Source organism: Heterocephalus glaber, unplaced genomic scaffold (assembly GCF_053883595.1).
Source record: "Heterocephalus glaber isolate CG9 unplaced genomic scaffold, H.glaber_assembly_v1.0 deba00001760, whole genome shotgun sequence".
Taxonomy (NCBI): domain Eukaryota; kingdom Metazoa; phylum Chordata; class Mammalia; order Rodentia; family Bathyergidae; genus Heterocephalus; species Heterocephalus glaber.
This window is the reverse complement of record NW_028258457.1, coordinates 5,208,736-5,227,758: the sequence shown is the minus strand read 5'-3', so window position 1 is coordinate 5,227,758 and position 19,023 is coordinate 5,208,736. Positions and strand designations below refer to the sequence as shown.

The 19,023-nt window shown below is 56.1% G+C and overlaps 1 protein-coding gene and 1 pseudogene across 2 annotated transcripts; one reads left to right on the top strand and one right to left on the bottom strand.

Moving 5' to 3' along the window:
* Positions 1 to 325: 325 nt before the first annotated feature.
* On the bottom strand, positions 326 to 1,614 carry LOC101717062 (small ribosomal subunit protein eS1 pseudogene; annotated as a pseudogene).
* Positions 1,431 to 16,753, top strand: Thop1 (thimet oligopeptidase 1). Of its 2 annotated transcripts, none has more exons than XM_004865792.4 (13): positions 1,431 to 1,628; positions 4,598 to 4,804; positions 7,579 to 7,727; positions 9,026 to 9,133; positions 9,928 to 10,030; positions 10,310 to 10,470; positions 11,095 to 11,230; positions 11,309 to 11,675; positions 12,010 to 12,211; positions 14,676 to 14,862; positions 14,940 to 15,068; positions 15,806 to 15,942; positions 16,321 to 16,753. In XM_004865792.4, the coding sequence occupies exons 1-13, from the start codon at positions 1,613 to 1,615 to the stop codon at positions 16,474 to 16,476; spliced, it is 2,058 nt and encodes a 685-aa protein (XP_004865849.1). In that variant the 5' UTR covers positions 1,431 to 1,612; the 3' UTR covers positions 16,477 to 16,753. The 2 variants fall into 2 exon arrangements, with proteins under 2 accessions (XP_004865849.1, XP_021100680.1); XM_021245021.2 differs by having other exon boundaries at positions 1,466 to 1,644.
* Positions 16,754 to 19,023: the final 2,270 nt, after the last annotated feature.

Here is a 19,023-nt window from a genome sequence, read left to right as displayed (position 1 = left end):
CAGTTGACATACGATGTATACCTACTCTGTTCCTTAGATGCTAGTCTGGGCAGGATGCTGGGAAGGAAATAATTTACAAAAAGCACCTGGACACAATAAACGATCAATAACTTGAGGCTCATGAGGGAGAAAACTTGCACAACTAGCCCAATACACAATTATATAAAAAGAGGTGCTGTGAATGGTGGTGCAGGCCTGTAATTCCAGCACTTAGGAGGCAGGGGCAGGAAGTCACCGAGGGCTGGATGCCAGTCTGAACTACATAGCAAAGACCCTGTCTCAAAAAACAAAAGGAAAGAAGGAAGGAAGGAAGTGCAAGGAAACACTGGGCCCTGAAGCCAAGGGAAAGTCGTTTCAGGAAATAGGCTCGAAGGCTAATGGCGTGTGCAGTTTCTTTTTTTTTTTTTTCCCCCACAAATAGGATTTTATTTATCACTATTAAAAATCTGGATTTTAAACAGACTCTTGGGCTGGTGGTTCATGTCCATCAGTTCCTTCAACTTTAGCTCCAGTATTATCACCAGTAGCTTTTCCAGAGCTGCTACCTTCACCATGAAGCTCCATGAGTTTTCCCAATTCAAACTTGGGCTTCTTCAGCATTTTTACTTTTCTGACAAAGACATCATGAAGAGAATAAATAGACTGGCAAGCCTTTTCTATGTCTTTCCCAATGCTGTCTAGAATCAACTTATTTACCCTTTCCTTCAAGTCATTTGTCTGCACCTCTCGGGTCATGATTTCCATCATCTTCTTCCGGATTTGGCAGACCTGTTGGTGCTGATTATTCCGTTTTTTAGTAAAACCAACACAGAACAAACGAAGCAAATAACCATCAGTAGTCTTGACGTCAACATGAGCTTCGATCATGCTCTGCCATCTCTTGAGCGTGGAACAAACACATTTTGTCACGAGTGAGATCCATACCATGGAAGTTAGGCAGTTTTTGCCCTGAACATCTTCAGTAATTAGCTTGAACTTTTTAAAGGCAACTTCATCGTTCTGCAGATCAGCAAGGCTCACTTCAAACGCACGACCTTTGAGCCCATCAGATGCAATTTTGATTCCTTGAGTTCTGGTGACTCGTGTTTTTCCAATATTTCTTATGTTGAACATAACCAGTGCCTTCAAGTCATACCAGTCTTTTTTAGAAAATGGATCAACCACTCTCTGCTTGGCTCCTTTTTTGCCGCCTTTCGTAAGGCGCAAGTTCTTGCCCACCGCAGTGGTGCTGCTCAGAGAGCGTGTGCGGTTTCTAGTGGAAACGCTTATTCCAAATTTTGCTGGAGACTCTGAGGGTGGAGCCCATAGCTCCACCCAATCACCTCTGAGAGCCAATAACGGCCCGGGAGGGTTGCAGCGCGTGCGCAGAGTGCGTCGGCTTGCCAGGCTCTTCCTTGAGGTGTGGGCGGAGCTCCGGCGCGCGTGCCCTCAGACATCTTTGCTCACGCGCCGTCCCAGCATGCCTTGGGCGCGCGGGCGGCGGGCGCCTCAGTCCGCGGGTGAAGGTAGTGGTGTCGGAGCTAAGCGAGCAAAGCGAGGCGTCCACCGCGGCTGAGGCGGCTAGAGGTGGAGCAGGTGCAGCAAGGGTTCCGCCGGTGCAGACCCGTCCGCCATGAAGCCCCCAGCAGGTACCGGCGCCCCTCGGTGAGGTCGGGCTCGCGGGACCCCGGCGTTCCTTGCACCCGCGCGCCTCCCGGGATAGCTACTGGGGCCTAATATCCGAGCCGAGTGGCCCTTGGCCGGCGTTAGGGGAGGACGGTGGGCGACCCTTCCCCTTCGTCTACCGAGTGAATAAACCAACTTTTCCAGAGCTTCTCTCTTGAGCAGACTTCATGGATTTCTATCCCGGAAGGGTCGGGTTCCGGGCTGCACTCGAATGGACTTTGGGGGAGGCAGTGATTTCAGAAACTGTCCCCCTCCCTCCTGGAGCTCTGGATCCGGAAGCAGACGTTCAACAAATAAATAAAGCCGGGTGTGGTGGCGCACACCTATAATCCTAGCACTAGGAGGCTCAGGCAGGAGGAACGTCAAGTTTGAGCCCAGGATGGGGCGACTTGGGAAGACCCTGTCTCAAAATAAATAAAAAGGGCTGGGGATGTAGCTCAGTGAGAAGGCCCTGTGTTCAGTCCCCAGTTCCGGGGGCGAGGGCAGTAAATGAACCATTGAGTTTAGATAGGGATTGGTGGCGCGGAGCAAATCAACACAGACAGGACAGCCTCAGGAACCATTCATTAGAGAGCTGGTCCTTGAGGACTTCTCTGAGAAGGTGGCGTTAGTCTAGATTTTAGGAGGAAGCAGTTTTTCTCTCAAGACCTTTAGGTGCACTGCAGGGCAAAGGCAGGGAAGCAGTAATGCAGGTATTGCATTGGGAGAGTGATGATCAGTTGGCCGGGGAACTTCTGTGTAGTGCAGACTGGCCTTGAACTCACTATGCAGCCCAGGCTGGCCTGCAGCTCACAGCAAGCCTGCCCCAGCCCCCTGAGTGCTGGGACTACAGTTGTTGGGGGACCCTTAAGGGCAAAGGGGCGATATTGGAAGGGAAGTGCTGTGCCCTGGGTTCTGTATTTTGAAGCTCAGGTTGGTGTGTGGGCTCTCCTTGCTGTATTTTTGAGTTTCTTTGTGCCCGCCTATCCTCCCCCCAGTTCTCTCTTCAGCCAGTTGCAACAAGGATGATAATTGTAGTAATGATAATAATAATAATTAGGGTTATTCAGGCTTCAGGGAGGCGGAAATGTTTGCCTTGTTTGCTGCTGGATTGTTGGTTCAGAAACCAACAGGGAGGCAACAGTCAGTAAATAATTTACAGGACCAATGGATGTCCAAGAATCCTAGCTCCTCCCAGAGAACTTTCTGATGATTCCAACTCCCAATGAGCTCCATCATTCCCACCTTCCTGAAGCCCCTCTTGACCACAGATTTCAATACGATGCACAGTTCCCTTCAGGATCCTTCAACCCAACATGCTCTCCACACAGAATATTTGCCTGAAGTTCCCAGCAGCATCACCTCACTAGAAAGTCTGACTTATGTTGAGCTTCTTTTTCCTGAGCAGTGTATCAGTGGCTCTCAGCTGGGGTAATCGTGCTACCTTTGGGGAGTCATCGTAATATGTGGGGAAATCTGTGGTCGTCATGACTCAGGGAGCCCCCCACGTGTCTCAGTTCCCAGGCTGAGCAACCCTGGTGTCCACCCTCTTATTCCACTGCAGAAAGTAATTCGATTCTAGGGTGCTGCTACCCCGCCCCCAGATGTTACATAATAAGCGGCTTTTGTATGTATCACCTTTCTAAAATGCAGGGAATCTTGATTTTCAGGACATCCCTGACCTGGGGACATCTAGATGAGAGATTACAGTGTCACAACAGCTGTCCCTTGAGACCTGTTCCTCTCCCCACCGTGGCGCCCTCAGACAGTTGTGTCCTCTCACCCTGCATGGCTCCCACTGTCCAGGTGGGAATCCCAGGGTTTGGAGAGTCCTGGTCTTGCCCAGTCCAGCAGCCAGTGTGGGGCAGGGTTCCCTCCGGGCAGTCTGACTTTAGCTTCTGTCAGCTCCCCGCTGTCTGTTTTGTAAACGTACACATCTAGGGTCGGAGATTTAGCTCAGTGATGCCACGCCTGCCTAGCAAGTGCAGGGTCCTGAGATCGATCCCCAGTACTGAGAAAATGGGCAGCCCTCTTTCCAGGACTTCACCTGCCACTCAGGAGTAAAGTTCAAACCCTCAGATCTATACCGGGGTGGGCACACTCCAGCCTGCCTATTTGTGTAAGAGCCAGGAGCTAGGAATGATTTTTGGATGGGAAAGAAACTGACTATGGCCTGCAGTTAATGTACTTGGCCCTTTCCAGAGCAGGTTGGTGGCTCTGAGTCTGCATTGTACAGGTGCCACCAAGCTGTGCAGGGTCAGGGGTTGGCAGCTGGTTTTCCTGGCCTCTCTGTGCCCAGCCTTGGAGGAAACCCCTTTTCTGGCCTTCCTGCAGAGCCCCCACCTGCCAGTCTAACACCCTTTCTGGCAGGGGGGTGGGTGGTGGTGGTGGCTAGTTACCTCCTACTGCACCTGTTGGTTCCCACGGTCACGCCCCTTCCTGATTCACTTGTTAATGAATGGGGCCTCTTGCTCCCCAGTTGGGTGTTAAGTGGCCTCTCCAGAAACTCCACTGAGCCTGGGGGGCTTCTTCCTGATTTGTGGGAGTTGGCCAGTGCCACACTGGCAGGGCCTCCCACTTTCTGTAAGTATGGGGCCTTTACGGGGCGACCCTGGGTAGGACCCAGGCTAGGTGTCTCTAGGGCAGGGACCTGACAGTAGCAGCTGGGCATCAGGGCCACATTGTTCTCTGGGGAGAGTGTCCTGGGTACTGCGGGTGCTGAGCAGCATCCCTGGCCTCTACTCACTTCGTGCCACTGTGCCCCTTCCCCAGTCATGACAGCCACAGCTGTCCCCATGCACTGCCCCATGTCCCTGCGAGCAGCTGGGGAGAGAACTGCCTTCCCTGGAGAGTTCCTGGGCCCCTGCGCTCCCCCAGTCACATCGCTGCTGCGCATGGATTGGATGAGACATGGTCAGCAGTGGCCTTTGCCTTCTGTGTGCAACCTGCACAGGGGATGTCCTGGACGCCGCGTCCCCGTGCTCCCTCGTTGTGAACCACCTGAGGTGGGACCTGAGTGCACCACAGATTGAGGAGCTCACCAAGGAGCTCATCGAGCAGACGAAGCGTGTGTATGACCAGGTGGGCATGCAGGAGTTCGAGGATGTGTCCTACGAGAGAACGCTCAAGGCGCTGGCTGGGGTGGAGGTGACCTACACAGGTGAGTGCTGGCCACACCCTGAGCACACCCCACATGGTCATCTGAGAGCCAACTTGAAACCCAAGTCCCTTCTAGCCTCCTCCCCCTCCTAGAGGAGATTTGTTTTCTGTCTGAACCACTGAATGAATGCAGGCTCTGCCTTCGTTTCCTGTTTGGTGTTTTGGTTTGGATTTTCTTTGGGATGAGCTCTCATTATGTTGCCCAGACTGGCCTTCAACTCCTGGGCTCAAGCCACCCTCCTGCCTCAGCTTGCTGAGTAGCTGGGACGTCAGGTGTATACCAGCATGCCTGGCTTTTTGGTCTGTTTTCAGTTGCTGTAACAGAGTGCCCAAGGCTGGATCATTTATAAAGAAAAGACATCTGTTTTGGCTCACAGCCCTTGAGGCTGGGAAACCACTATGAGGGCTGGATCTGGCAAGGGCTTCATACTTCTGTGTCAGGGCTAGAGGGAAGGACAGGTGGGTGTGTGCAGGGACAGGCACAAGAGGTGGCCTTGTTTCCTAATGGCTGCTCCTAAGGAGGCTGAGAAAGGCACTACTCTCTTTTACAACCTGATTACCTCTTAGAGCCCCCTCTGGTACCCCTGTGTCCGCAGGCAAATGTCAGCGTGCCTTTCGGGGGCACAGACTGCATTCAAGTCCTAGTGACGTCCTTTTGGTCCTCCTGGCTACCTCCTTGGCCACCACCCTGTACCTGTATCACCTCCTGTCCCTAGGCATCTTGTTGTCCTTAGCTCCCTCTGCTGCCCTTGTGCGGACTGGGGTGCCTGGTCACAGGGGTGAGGATCCTGTGCCCCGAGCCCCCGGTGGAGCTTGGCAGCAGATGTACACATGTGTGGAAGGGGGGACCTGCTGGCAGCACGCCCCACCCCTCAAGGCGCCGGCAGAGAGCCGTTTCTGGAGGCCACAGAGGCTCCCTGACTCCGAGCTGAGGGGTTCATGTGATCCCCAGGCTGTGTGGGGAAGAATCCATTGCTAGCCACACTGTGGTGTCTCACAGGGCCCAGGTGTCTGCCCGCTCTGCCCTCCCTGACCGGGCTGGGCTGTCCCTGTCTTCTGCCACCTTCTCCCATCTCCATGCTAAGCAGAGTCCCAGGCGAGGTCACCACCCTCTGTTGCCCGAGGGCCTCCTGGCCCCATCTCCAGGATGGGGACCAGAGTCCTCCTCACACTGCTCCTGGCAGACCAAGGCGCTTCACTGTGATCGCAGGCGGAGCCCACCTCCTCTAGGGCCTTCCTGTCCTCTCTGCACCCTGCCCTGCCATCTTGTGACATTGAGTGCCATCACGGTCACTCCTATAACCAGTGGCCTTTCTAGAAGTTGCTCGAGGCCAGAGCCCATTTCTGGTTCTCATCAGCCAGGTCCTGAGCCCCAAACTGGTTAGTAGGACACCATGCCCTCAAACACATGGGCAGGGACACATGCCCTGGCCCAGGGTCATGGTACCAAGCTGATTTGAATTCAGGTCTCTCTGGTGCATGAAGTGTATGCTTTTTTATTTTTTTAAGATGAAGTCTTACATAGTGTCTCAAACTCCTAGGCTCAAGTGATCTTCCTGCCTCGGCTTCCTAAGTAGGTGGGAGTACAGACGCATGTTACCATGCCTTTTTCCTTTTAATTGTTCTATTAAAATATAATTTGCGGGGCCGGGGATTTAGCTCAGTGGTTCCAGTGCGTGCTGCACAAGCACAAGGTCCTGAGTTCAATCCCCGGTACCAAAAATCAACAATAAAATATAATTTGCATACCATGTAATTCACTCATTTAAGGCCTGCGTTTCAGTGGCTTTTAGTATATTTGCAAAGTTGAATGTATATATATAAAATACGTGTATATATAATATATATATGCTTTGTTCTGGGGTTTTTTGTTTTTTGAGACAGGCTGGCCTCAAACTTGCCATGATCTTCCTGCCTCAGCTTCTCAAGTGGTGGGATCACAGGCATGGTGGCACATGTTCTTCATTTTAGAACATTTTCATTCTCTCAGAAAGAATTTCCAAAAAAAAGAAAGAATTTCCATGTCCTGTTGCATCATTCCCTGACCCCTCCCCAGTCCCAGCACCCCTGAGTCCACTTCCTCTCTCTGGAGTCACTGTCCTGGGCATTTCCTTTCCCTGGAGCCCACACCGTATCCTCTGTGTCTGGTGTCACTCACTGAGCACGGCGTTCCTAGGGTCTGTCCACACCATGGCGAGCATCACAGCCATGCTCCTTCCCTGGCTAGTGTCCCTGCTTGGGGATAGGCCTCGCCGTGTGTGTCCCTCTGTCTGTCAACACTGGGCTGTCCTGCTTTGGCTGCTGTGTACCTGGCGCTGTGAAGGTGTGCGGATGTCTTGGCAAGATGCTCTCTGTCGTCCTTCCTGGCTGTGCACCTGCAATCAGGGTCCCGGGGTCTGCGGATCTCTTGGGGCTCAGGCCTGCAGGGCCACCCAGCCTCTCTAACATGAAGTCATGCCTTGGTCTGTGCCTCTGACCTCCAGCTGTCGCTAGCCACAACTCTTTCTAGAATTGAGCTTGCCAGCCTCTTGGACTTGCCCTGCTAGCTCCCTCCTGGTCCGCTTTGGCATGGGTGTGATGAGTCGAGTCCATCTCCTTTCGACTGTGACATCCTGAGGCCATGGGCAGCAGGTCTTTGTCACTGCCCAGTGCCCAGCCCTGCCCTGGTGCAGAGAACTGAGAAGGGGGTTGTAGGGAGGGCCCAGGGGGGCAGGCTCGGCTCATGCCAGATCCATCCAGGGCCATCGTCACTCTGTGTCCTTTGTCCCGTTTCAGTGCAGAGGAACATCCTTGACTTCCCCCAGCATGTGTCCCCATCTAAGGACATCCGGGCGGCCAGCACAGAGGCCGACAAAAAGCTGTCCGAGTTCGATGTGGAGATGAGCATGCGGCAGGACGTGTACCAGAGGATCGTCTGGCTGCAGGTGAGGGCAGGGGGGACACGGCGGCCCGGCGCAGGCTCCACAGCCAGGAGGTAGCAAGGCAGGCGGGGATGGGGACTCAGAAACAGCCACTGGTGGAAACCTCTTCATCGCTGGAGAGCTCCATACCCTTGGTTTTAAAAAGCAGGACCCCAGGCATGGTGGCACATGCCTGTAATCGTAACTGCTTGGGAGACTGAGCCAGGAAGATCTCTAGCTCAAGGCCAGTTTGGGCAAGTTCACAGGATCCTGTCTCAGAATAAAATTTAAAGGGGAAACGTGTAACTCAGAGGTAGTGTCCTAGGTTCAACCCTAGTATTGCAAAAAAAAAATTTAAGTAAATTTTACATTTTGTTTGCTTTATGACAGCTTAAAAAGCAAAAAGCAACAGAAAATGACAAAGGATCCAGTGGGAGGGGCCCTGTGGCCTTTGACACACGCTCTGCTACATGTCCCTGCCACCGGTGTTACTTAGGGACAGCTGCCCACACCCTTGTCAGTTCAGGGGCCCAGGTGTGCGTGGGGCCCCGTTCAGGTTTCTTCCCAGGGGGCCGATGGCCTGAGACCAGGAGGGCCTCTCCCATGTCAGGAAGACCACATGTGCTTTGGTACACAGATTGGGGCAGCATCACTGTGAAAGGAGTCTTTTTTTTAAATTACATTTTTATCTTAAACGCTGTTGTAAGAGTTGACACAGAGGGCTGGGGATTTAGCTCAGTGGTTTCGCCGCCTGCTGCGCAAGTGCAAGAACCTGAGTTCGATCCCCGGTACCAAAAAAACAAAAACCAGAAACCAGGCAGCGTGGCACATACCTGTCATCCCCCTACTCTGGGAGGCTGAGGCAAGACAATTGCAAGCTTGATCCCAGTCTAGGCAACTTAGCAAGACATCTCAAAGTTTAAAAAGGGCTGGGGATGCAGCTCAGTGCAAAGGCCCTGGGTTCAATCCCCTGTACCATTAAAAAAAGAAAGAAAGAAAATCAAGATGCAGAGCACCCTACACACTTTGCCAGGCTCCCCTCGCAGTGACATTGTACGCAGCTGTTGCACAGCCCTGTGACCAGAATGCCAGCCTTGATCCTACCTGGTGCTTGGGTCCAGCTGGGGCTGCTCAGGCAGACACAGGTTGTCACTGCACTGGGACGATGGCCTGGGCCCGTGGGGTCCTGGGCCCAGGGGTCGTGTGATCAGGCTTTTGGGAATCTGCCACACCACTGTCTGTACTGGCTCCACTGTGGTCGGAAGGAGTGTTGGAGTTTGGCTGCCTGACTCCCCCATGACCGTTGTGATTTGCCGCTATAGGAGAAGGTGCAGAAGGACTCCCTGAGGCCCGAGGCGGCACGGTACCTGGAGCGGCTCATCAAGCTGGGCCGCAGGAACGGGCTCCACCTTCCCAAGGAGACTCAGGATGTGAGTGTGGGCACCCCAGGCCTAGGCTCGGCCAGGAGGGTCAGGGCGGGTCCCAGGGCAGGGCATGCTTGCCAGGTGCCATGCAGGGCGGCCCAGGCTCCATTGGGGTCAGAGAGGGGAGGTGTGGGCAGGAGTGCTCACCTGAGGAGGCCCAGGCCAGCTGAACCCCAGACTCAGGGTGGGCTCAATGAGGCACTCCAGGCACAGGACAACCAGGCCCACTAGTGGTAGGGCAGGTGACAGTGCCCCAAATGAGGGTCCTCTAGGGAGGAGGCGGGGCCTGGAGGGTGCGGAGCTGGTCGTTGTGTCTGCAGGAATGGCTGTCCTCAGAGGGGCTGTGGCTGCAGGGTCAGCCGGCCTGGGTTGAAGCATCAGAGCAGAGTCACAGACCTGGCTAGTATAGGCAGCAGCCTGTGCCAGAGCTGGGCCCTTACCCACCCAAGTACCTAAGGCGCCATTGCTGCTGTGTAGGTGGGGCCTAGAGTGCGGTCTCCAGGCCATGCAGGAGTTAGTTCCCTGTGGAGTTGGTTCCCTCATTACTGGGGGTGATAAAGGATTCAGATGCATCCCAGGTGAATGGTCAGCAGGCTCACGCCACCCTCTGTGAGTAGGGCCTGAGCAGGAGGGACCGCAGGGGCCCTCAGGTGAGGACAGACACACAGGTTCCAGCTCTGTGGGCTGTGTCCTTTCTGTCCCCCTTCCTCTTTTCATCCCAGCTGTCCTGCTCCTGTCTGGGTCTGGGAGGAAGCTCTCGGGTGCCAGGGCCCCCATCCCATCTCTGCCATCTCCTGCAGAAAATCAAGAGCATCAAGAAGAAGCTGAGCCTGCTGTGCATCGACTTTAACAAGAACCTGAATGAGGACACCACCTTCCTGCCCTTCACGAGAGAGGAACTGGGTACACAGCTGGGTGCTGCCCTGGAGCGAGGTCCTGCCCGCCCCAAGCTGCTGCTCCTTCTCGGGTCATCGCGCTTTGCATGGGGACCCTGATGTCCTTGTTTTCCTGGTGGCTCTTTTCTGACCTCGTTTTTGGCATATGAGGTCTCTGGCATCTCCCCAAGGGACCCTGCCTGCCTTCCCTGCCACTCAGGGCCCTGTGCACTGTAGGTTTCTTGCCCCAGGTGCAGGGAGGGGGGTGGTTTCCCTGTCCCCTCCAGTGCCACCTCCGGCCCTGCAGGGGGGCTTCCTGAGGACTTTGTGAATGCACTGGAGAAGACAGAAGATGGCAAGCTGAAGGTCACGCTGAAGTACCCCCATTACTTCCCACTCCTGAAGAAGTGCCACGTGCCAGAGACTAGGAGGAAGGTGGAGAAGGCCTTCAACTCCCGCTGCAAAGAGGTAACACAGCTGCTGGCTCTGGCGCTGGCTGTGCCCGTAGGGAGGCGGCTGTGTGGGTGCAGCTTGGCCTCAGCTCCACAGGTGCCGCTGGCCTGCAGTGTGGCCTGGCGCTCACTGTCGGCTCCTGTGTGGATGCCATGTGTGTCCGCATCCCTGTGGGGCTGAGCTAAGGGCCAGGCCCGAGGGGACTGTGTTGTCAGTGCTGCCACACAGAGGGGTCTGCCCTGTGGACCCAGGTCTGCACCTCACTTGCAGTCTCCTAACTCCCAGGCTCAAGGGGGATCAGGGAGTCACATGGGTCTCACTGTGTGTACCCCCAAGCCCACAGCCACAAGCTTTGCAAGCCTCGGACCTCGGTCCCTACGAGTGTGCAGGGGAGGCTGGCAGAGCTGGGCACAGGGGCTAGACCCTGGGTGGTGTGGGGTCCCCAAACACTACTGTGATGCACTCAAACTCCCTTACCCCCTCTTACCCCCCATGTCATTTCCTATTCATAGCCCTTCCTGGTTTTGAAAAGGACTGGGGTTTGCATGTAGCTGTGGGAAGCTAGATGGGGCAGACTCCCCTGTCCAGGGGTACAGGTGGCAGAGGGCACGGCGCCCACAGCCACCGTGTTGCCTGCAGGAGAACTGCGCCATCCTCAAGGAGCTAGTGGCGCTGCGGGCGCAGAAGTGCAGCCTGCTGGGCTTCGGCACCCACGCCGACTACGTCCTGGAGATGAACATGGCCAAGACCAGCCAGGCCGTGGCCACCTTCCTAGGTAACTGGCCCACCAAGCACCACGGGCTCTGGGTGGGTGGGGCGGGGCGGAGTGTAACAGCGCCTCCTGGCCCTGCAGATGAGCTGGCACAGAAGCTGAAGCCCCTGGGGGAGCAGGAGCGCGCTGTGATCCTGGAGCTGAAGGAGGCAGAGTGCGCGCGCCGGGGGCTGCCCTTCGATGGCCGCATCCACGCGTGGGACATGCGCTACTACATGAACCAGGTGGAGGAGACGCGCTACCGCGTGGACCAGAACCTCCTCAAGGAGTACTTCCCCATGCAGGTGGTCACCCGCGGGCTGCTGGGCATCTACCAGGAGCTCCTGGGGCTCACCTTCCAGTTGGAGGAGGCAGGCGCCGTGTGGCACGAAGATGTGCAGTTCTACTCGGTGCACGATGCGGCCTCAGGCCAGCTCATCGGCCAGTTCTACCTGGACCTTTACCCCAGGTGGGCGCCCTGGGGTCGCCACAAACCCTGTCTCCATTCACGGGGTGGGAAGGATGGATGGCTATCAAGGGGAGGATCAGCGGAGGAGCACAGGGGACCTGGCCGGCACTGCCACCTCACCCCACTGTGTGGCTGCACAGACCGGGCCTTGCTCTGTCTTGGCCCGGGGGTGGGGGTGGCGCACGCAGCACAGAGTTCCCCGCCCAGGAGCTCAGGCCCTGCAGTGCATCCCATGGGCTCAGTGGCATTGTTGGGGACCCCTGGAGCTTCTGGTCCCCTGGGAAGTCTACCTGTGTGGCAGCCCCAGGCCAGGCCTGACCCACTGCCTCCCCAGGGAAGGCAAGTACGGCCATGCGGCCTGCTTCGGACTGCAGCCTGGCTGCCTTCGGCAAGACGGTGGCCGCCAGGTCGCGGTGGCAGCCATGGTGGCCAACTTTACCAAGCCCACGCCAGATGCCCCGTCGTTGCTGCAGCATGATGAGGTGGAAACCTACTTCCATGAGTTCGGGCATGTGATGCACCAGCTCTGCTCTCAGGTGTGTGGGCTCCCACAGCCTTTCCTCAGGTCCTGGAGGCCAACGGCCAGGTCAGGGTGCAGTTCCGTGTCTCCCTGCAACCGTGTCACCATCCCCTCTTCTCCAGGGACCCAGGCAGGTTGGGTTAGGCCACCCGGATGCCCTCGTTCTACCTTTCCTTCTGTTATTGGGTAGCTTTCTTCTGAAAAGTGGCTCACCACCTAAATGTTCCTGGGTGTGGGGACTGCTGGCCTTTCCTGGAGTTGGAGTCTAGGTTCTTGTCTCTGACAAAGAATTGAGCGAAACGACCAAAAAGCAGTGGCAAAGTTTATTCAGCAAAGTAAAAGTGAAGAATGGGAGAGAAACTAGCTCTGGAGAACGAGCTTGGGCTGAGTAAATTGAAAAAGGCTTAGAACAAAGATAAAAGTACACACTGCATCTGGGAAATGTAGCGTGGGCTATTGAGCTGTCGCAGAAAGCTATGATAGAAGCTCTTCATGGCTTGCCTCTCCTGTTATGCTGTCCGAATCTCAGGAAACCCACAAGAACTCCTCCATGCGAGTCCTGAGGGGCGGCACTGGGGTCCACCTCAGGCTGATATCAGGTCTAGCCCATCCAGTTGAAAACCGGCTGGAGTTTGAGAGTCCACCTGCAGGGCTTTGGGAACTATTCTGCGTGTGTGTCTGGATCTTTGTCATCAACAGGTCCAGCCTGCTTCCCCAGCCAGCTTTTGCCATGCCCCAGTCTCCTGTCTCACTTCGTCTTCCAAGGCCCTGTCTCCCATGTGGTCACAGGCTGATGTTCGGTGGGGTGGGACCTGGTCTCGTGGCTCTGGGCCATAGGCCTAATTCAGTCACACACCTCCTAGCACTGTGGAGGTGCTGGGCGCCTTCTCCCGGTGGTGCTTGGTGCAGAGGCCCAGCTCCTTGCTGGTTCCCAGTGAGTGGCTCATGAGAAGCCAGTGACGGGCACAGTGAGGCCACAAGCCCCACCTGCGAGCACCACTCTGGCCCAGTGGACACTGAGCCTAAGGAAGTTGAGATGCCGCCTTGCCCAGGGGACACCAAGGCTCTCAGAGGATTTGTGTGACCCTGTCTGATAGGCCCTCAACGGCCAGCACAGGCTCAGCTCTGGTGCACTGCACCCTGGCTCATGTCTGTTCCCGGACCCTGGTGTGTGGGCCCTCGCTTACTCTCGGGACCCCATCTCCTGACAGCAGGGATGTTCTTGGAGGCTGAGAGGAGAGCGGGGGAGCAGGGCTGGTTCATTTCTAATAAGGTCACGTGCAGCTGTCACCACAGTCCACTTTTAGAACGTTCCATTGCCCCACGGGCATCTGTCCCCTCCCCAGCCCCACACCCTTGAGTTTACTTCCTGTCTCTGGAGTCACCTGTCCTGGGCGTTTCCTGTCCGTGGAGCCCACACTGTGTCCTGTGTCTGGCATCACTCACTGAGCAGTGTCCCCAAGGTCCGTCCACATGGAGTCCAGTCACAGCTGGCTCCTTTTCCTGGCTGAGTGACACTCCCCTGTAGTGAGTGATGGACTTTTTAACAGTGTCTTTTGACAGGCACACGTTTTTAACTTGATTGAAACTCAGTGCATAACTAATTTTGGCAGTGCTGAGGTTAGAACCCAGGGCCCCACATATGTTAGGCAGGTGCTCACCATAGAGGCCTTTTTTGTTTGTCTTGAGATAGGGACTCCCTATGTAGCCCAGGGAGGCCTTGAACTCATGGTGATCTTCCTGCCTCAGCCTCCCTAGTGCTGGGATTACAGGTGTGCACCACCATGCTCAGCTCACTGAGGCCTTTTTTTTTTTTTTTGGTACTGGGGATCGAACTCAGGTCCTTGCGCTTACAAGGCAGGCGGCAGAACCACTGAGCTAAATCCCCAGCCCTGGAATTTTTTTTTTTTTTTTGGTACCGGGGATTGAACTTGGGTCCTTGTGCTTGCACAGCAGGCAGTGAAACCACTGAGCTAAATCTCCGGCTCCCCTGAGGCCTTTTTTTAATTTTGAGTTTCTTCGGTTTGCCAGGGCTAGATTTGATCTTGCAGTCCTCGATTTGATCTTGCAATCCTCCTGCCTCAGCCTTCTGAGTAGCTGGAATGACAGCATGCAATGCAACCCCCAGCTTCAGTCTTAAACTTTGCTCTTCTTTGGGCTTCTCTGTGCCCTGCGGAAGATGCTCTTCCACCCACCATACTGGCTCATCTGCCCCTTGGAGAAGCAGGGTTTTCTGGAACAGTGGCTACATGGGGAGGGAGGAACTTAGGGGACTGCAGGCCAGATGCGTGTAGCGCTGTCCTCAGGTGTGTCCTGGACTGGGACATCATTTGTCCCTATTGTCTTTCCAGTTCCACAGGCTAGGGGAGAGGCCTCAAGTGACACTCACTGGCCCAGGTGTGTTCGGAAGGGTAGATGCAGGGCGGTGCGTGCGAGGGAGGCCGGCCCGGCACTGCTGAGTCTCCCACCCTGCCCCACAGGCCGAGTTCGCCATGTTCAGCGGGACCCACGTGGAGCGAGATTTCGTGGAGGCGCCGTCACAGATGCTGGAGAACTGGGTGTGGGAAAAGGAGCCACTGCTGCGCATGTCCCAGCACTACCGCTCGGGCCGAGCTGTGCCGCAGGAGCTGCTGGACAAGCTCATCCAGTCCCGCCAGGCTAACACCGGTGGGGACGGCATGGGGTGGGCACAGGCCCAGGCACTGTGTGGGCGGGTGGCCTCTAACCTGCACTCCCACCACCAGGGCTTTTCAACCTGCGCCAGATCGTGCTGGCCAAGGTGGACCAGGCCCTGCACACACGCACGGACGTCGACCCAGCCGAGGAGTACGCGCAGCTCTGCCGGGAGATCCTCGGGGTCCCTGCCACACCAGGTAGCCACACCCATTCCCCTCTCACGGCAGCTCCTGGCCTCCCTTCCGCTCCCCAGAGAAGCACCTGGCCCCGCATGTCAAAGGTGAGGGCTTGCAGTGTCCCTGTGCTGTCGGGGACAGGAGAGGACACAGCCGCTCTCAGCCCCCCAACCCTGGCTGCCCTCCCTGTGGAGGGGACATGATACAGGTCAGCTCCTGGGGCCAAGTCCCTGCCCAGAGCCTGGGAGCAGCCAACAGTGAGAGGAGTGGCCCCCAGGCTCAGGAGAAGCAGAGGGAGGCAGGAGGATGGCGCCCTTCCCTGTACTGAGGAGGGCAGTGCCCACCCTTAGTGTGTGTGTGGTTGTGGGACCCCCTATGTGTAGAGTTATCTCAGTGGATGGTGTTTTGTCAGTGTAAGGTCCCATGAGCGTTTGCTTTTTTTCAACTGAGGATTCAACCCAGCCATGCTGTACTGTGAGCTGCACCCCTAGCTGTCTTTATTTTGAGATGGGGTCTTGCTAAGTTGTCCAAGCTGTCCTGGAACACACGATCCCCCTGCCTCAGCCTCTTGCGTAGCTGGGATGCACCACAGGGCCTGGCGAATATTTCTCATGGGGGTTTGAAGCAGCACACAGTGTCCTGTTGCATGGGCACCCCTGACTCCTGGAGGCCAGCTTCTCATGGAGCTGTGGGTGGGTGTGGTCCGTGGGACCCTTGGGCTCGCCCATCCCTAGGCTCACCTATCCCTGTCTATCCAGGGACCAACATGCCTGCCACCTTCGGCCACCTGGCAGGTGGCTATGATGCCCAGTACTACGGCTACCTGTGGAGTGAGGTGTTCTCTATGGACATGTTCCACACACGCTTCAAGCAGGAGGGTGTGCTGAGCCCCAAGGTGAGGGTGGGGATGTGGTGGGTGGGGTGGGACGGCCCAGGTCCCCCACAGCTGCAGCTCAGCCTGTACCAGCCCCGCTCTGGGACAGCACTGGTCCCGCAGCCAGAGAACAGTGAGACTGGAGCCTCAGCCCTGAGCCAGGCCGCATTCCTGGCCTTGGTCAGCCCTTCCAACCCCTGTGACAGGGTGGGGTGACATCCGTGCCCATGCTGGGCTCTCTGGTGCTGTCCTGTGTGCTTTGATGTCCAAGGTTCTATGTCCCCGCACCCTCACCCACGGTGCCCTGCCCTGGCACCCACAGCCTCCCTTGGACCAGTCACAGGGGCGGGCAGACCCTGGGGCCTCTACCCACAGCCAGCCCTACCTTGTGCCCCACAGGTGGGCATGGACTACAGAACCACCATCCTGAGGCCGGGTGGGTCTGAGGACGCCAGTGCCATGCTGAAGCTCTTCCTGGGCCGAGACCCCAGGCAGGACGCCTTCCTCCTGAGCAAGGGGCTGCAGGTGGAGGCCACCGACCCGGCCGCCTGCTGACGCCTGGAGCCCTCAGCCCCGTGCCCGCCCGCTGCCCTGTGCCTTAGCCCTAGCCCGACAGTGGCCGCCAGGACGGCGCTCCGGGCCACAGGGTGAGCTCCAGCGACTCGGCGTCCCCGTCTGTCCCACCCCGGCCCCGGACCCACGGGGGCCAGCCAGTTGGAGAAAGCTCCCTGAGGGCCTCATTTTTGTTGCACTAGCGTCCCTCCCGGGGCAGCACCTGTTGTACAAGGTGGTTCTGAGAGACACAGCCAGTAAACACTTGAAACACTTGAAACAGCTCCCAGGTTGGTCCTTGGCTCCGTCCCCTCAGTGCAGGGCCGCTGGGATGGTCCCAGGTTGTCCTGGCTTCGACTCTGGGCAAACACGCATGGGTCCCTGGGGATGGCTGTGCTCTAGGACTAGTTGGGCCAGGGCCAGGGAACCTGGGAAGGCCCAGTTCTATCTGAGGGCCTGGCTGACCAGGATCACCCCTCAGGCTATGCCCCTCTCTCGCCGTGTTCAGCTGCGTCCCACTGTGGACCACACTCAGCTCTTCTAGGGTGCCGGCCTCACAGCCAGCAGCTGCCTTGGGTGCATGCAGAGCCACTGACCTCCGGCACCTGCAGGGGAAGTTCATGGCCGATGCTGTGGATTTCGGCTTCCGGTTGATCAGTGCTGCTGTGTAAGGGCTGAGCCTCCCTGGGCCAGAGATGCATCGGCCACTGGGCCCTGGGGCTGCCAGAACCACCAAATCCTTGACCATGGTGGGTGAGCAGTGTCTTGGATCCTCTGGTATTTTTCAGAAATATCCCAGTGGCTTTTAGTTCTCTGGTTGTACCGAGGATTGAACCCAGGGCCTCCAGGCTACGTCACATCTCCAGCCCTTTTAATTTTTTTTTGGTACCAGGGATTAAACTTGGGACCTTGCACTTTCGAGGCAGGTGGCGGCACCACTGAGCCAAATTTCCAGCCCCAAGCCCTTTTTATTTTCGACACGGGGTCTCAATAAGTTCCAAGTGGCACAGGTTGGGGTCTCAGAATGCTGAGATGACAGGTGGTGGCTCTCCACCCTGTCCCTGGGTTCCATGTCGGTAGGGCCCTTTCCCAGGGGAGGCCTGCACTGGCTGGCAGACACCTCCATGTGGACAGGATGTCTGGGGCTGTGTTGCCCGCTGTCACCAAGCCAGGACCAGTCTGCTGTGGACCCCGGCTGTGGGATCCTCTTTGCACCCAAGAGACACCAGCCTCAGCTTCCTGTTCTGTGACACTACAGCCTCGATGCTGGGGGGATTGATCTTAGCTAAGCTGGCAGTTGTGCCCATGGCTGAAACTGTCATCAGAGTCATGGCAGCTGTCACTTATGTTTAAACACCTGGTGCTCCAAAAGGAAAGATGAAGACCAAGCCGGGTGTGATGGTGCACACCTGCGATTCCAGCACTCTGGGAGGCTGAGGCAGGCAAACTGAAAGTTCCAGGACAAACTCAGCAAATTAGTGAGACCTTGTCTCCAAATTAAAATACAGAAAAGGGGCCGGGGAAGTAACTCAGTGCAGAGGCCATCAGTTCAATCCCCAGTACTGTAAAACAAAACAAAACAAAACCACCTGAGGGCGTCAGGCCCTTCCCAGTGGACAGGCTGAATCTACCTGGCCATCTCTGCCTAAAATCACACGCACCTCCCCTCCCTCTCAACTCCTTACTTCGCTTTCCATTTCTTCGCAGCCCGAATTACTCTGGAACCCACTCTTATTTTCCCACCGTCTGTGAACAGCCGGCCCACTGTAGCGCGCAGGATTCATGTCTGCGGTTGCTGCAATCCTGGCGGGGTCCAGCAGGTGGCAGGACCTGGCCACATCCGGGCCTCAAAAGTAATTCCCAGTCATAGCAGTTCTGGTCTCCCAGCTTCCGTTCTCCTTTCTGGTGTTTTATACCCATCAGCCCATTTCTCCTAAATTAGAAAAGTCCTTTTCCTGCTTAGGACACGCCAGTGGTTGCTTTTTTTCCTTTTGGAGTACTGGGACTGGAACCCAGGGCCTTCACACTGAGCTACATCCCAGCCCTTTCTTATTATTTATTTTGAGACAGGGTCTCATTAAATGGCTACGTTGCCCAGGATAGGCTCAAACTTGTGATCCTCCTGCCTCAGCCCCCTAGAGAGCTGGGATTACAGCCTGCGCCACCACACTGTGCTAGTGTTTGCTTATTTTGTCAGAGTAAAGGGCAAGTTCTTCATAGGCCTCGGTCTCTTCTTCCAAACACACTCAGGACTGTCTCCTTCAGCCTTTGGTTATTTTATGTTTGTGATTACCCAAATGCCACTACCTCAGATCCTCAGAGTGCACACCCCACAGACACCACTCTTGCCTACTCCATGTTTCTCCATACTTGTACTTTAGGCCACCATCTAATATGTATTCTATCCGCTTAAAATAGTATTTGTCTTTTTCCTCCCTGCATTACTGGGGATGGAACCCAGGGCCTCAAGCATGCTAGGCAAGTGCTCATCACTGAGCTGCACCCCTGCCCCATCTTGTTTTCTGCCTCCCTCAATTTAATGTTTTTTTG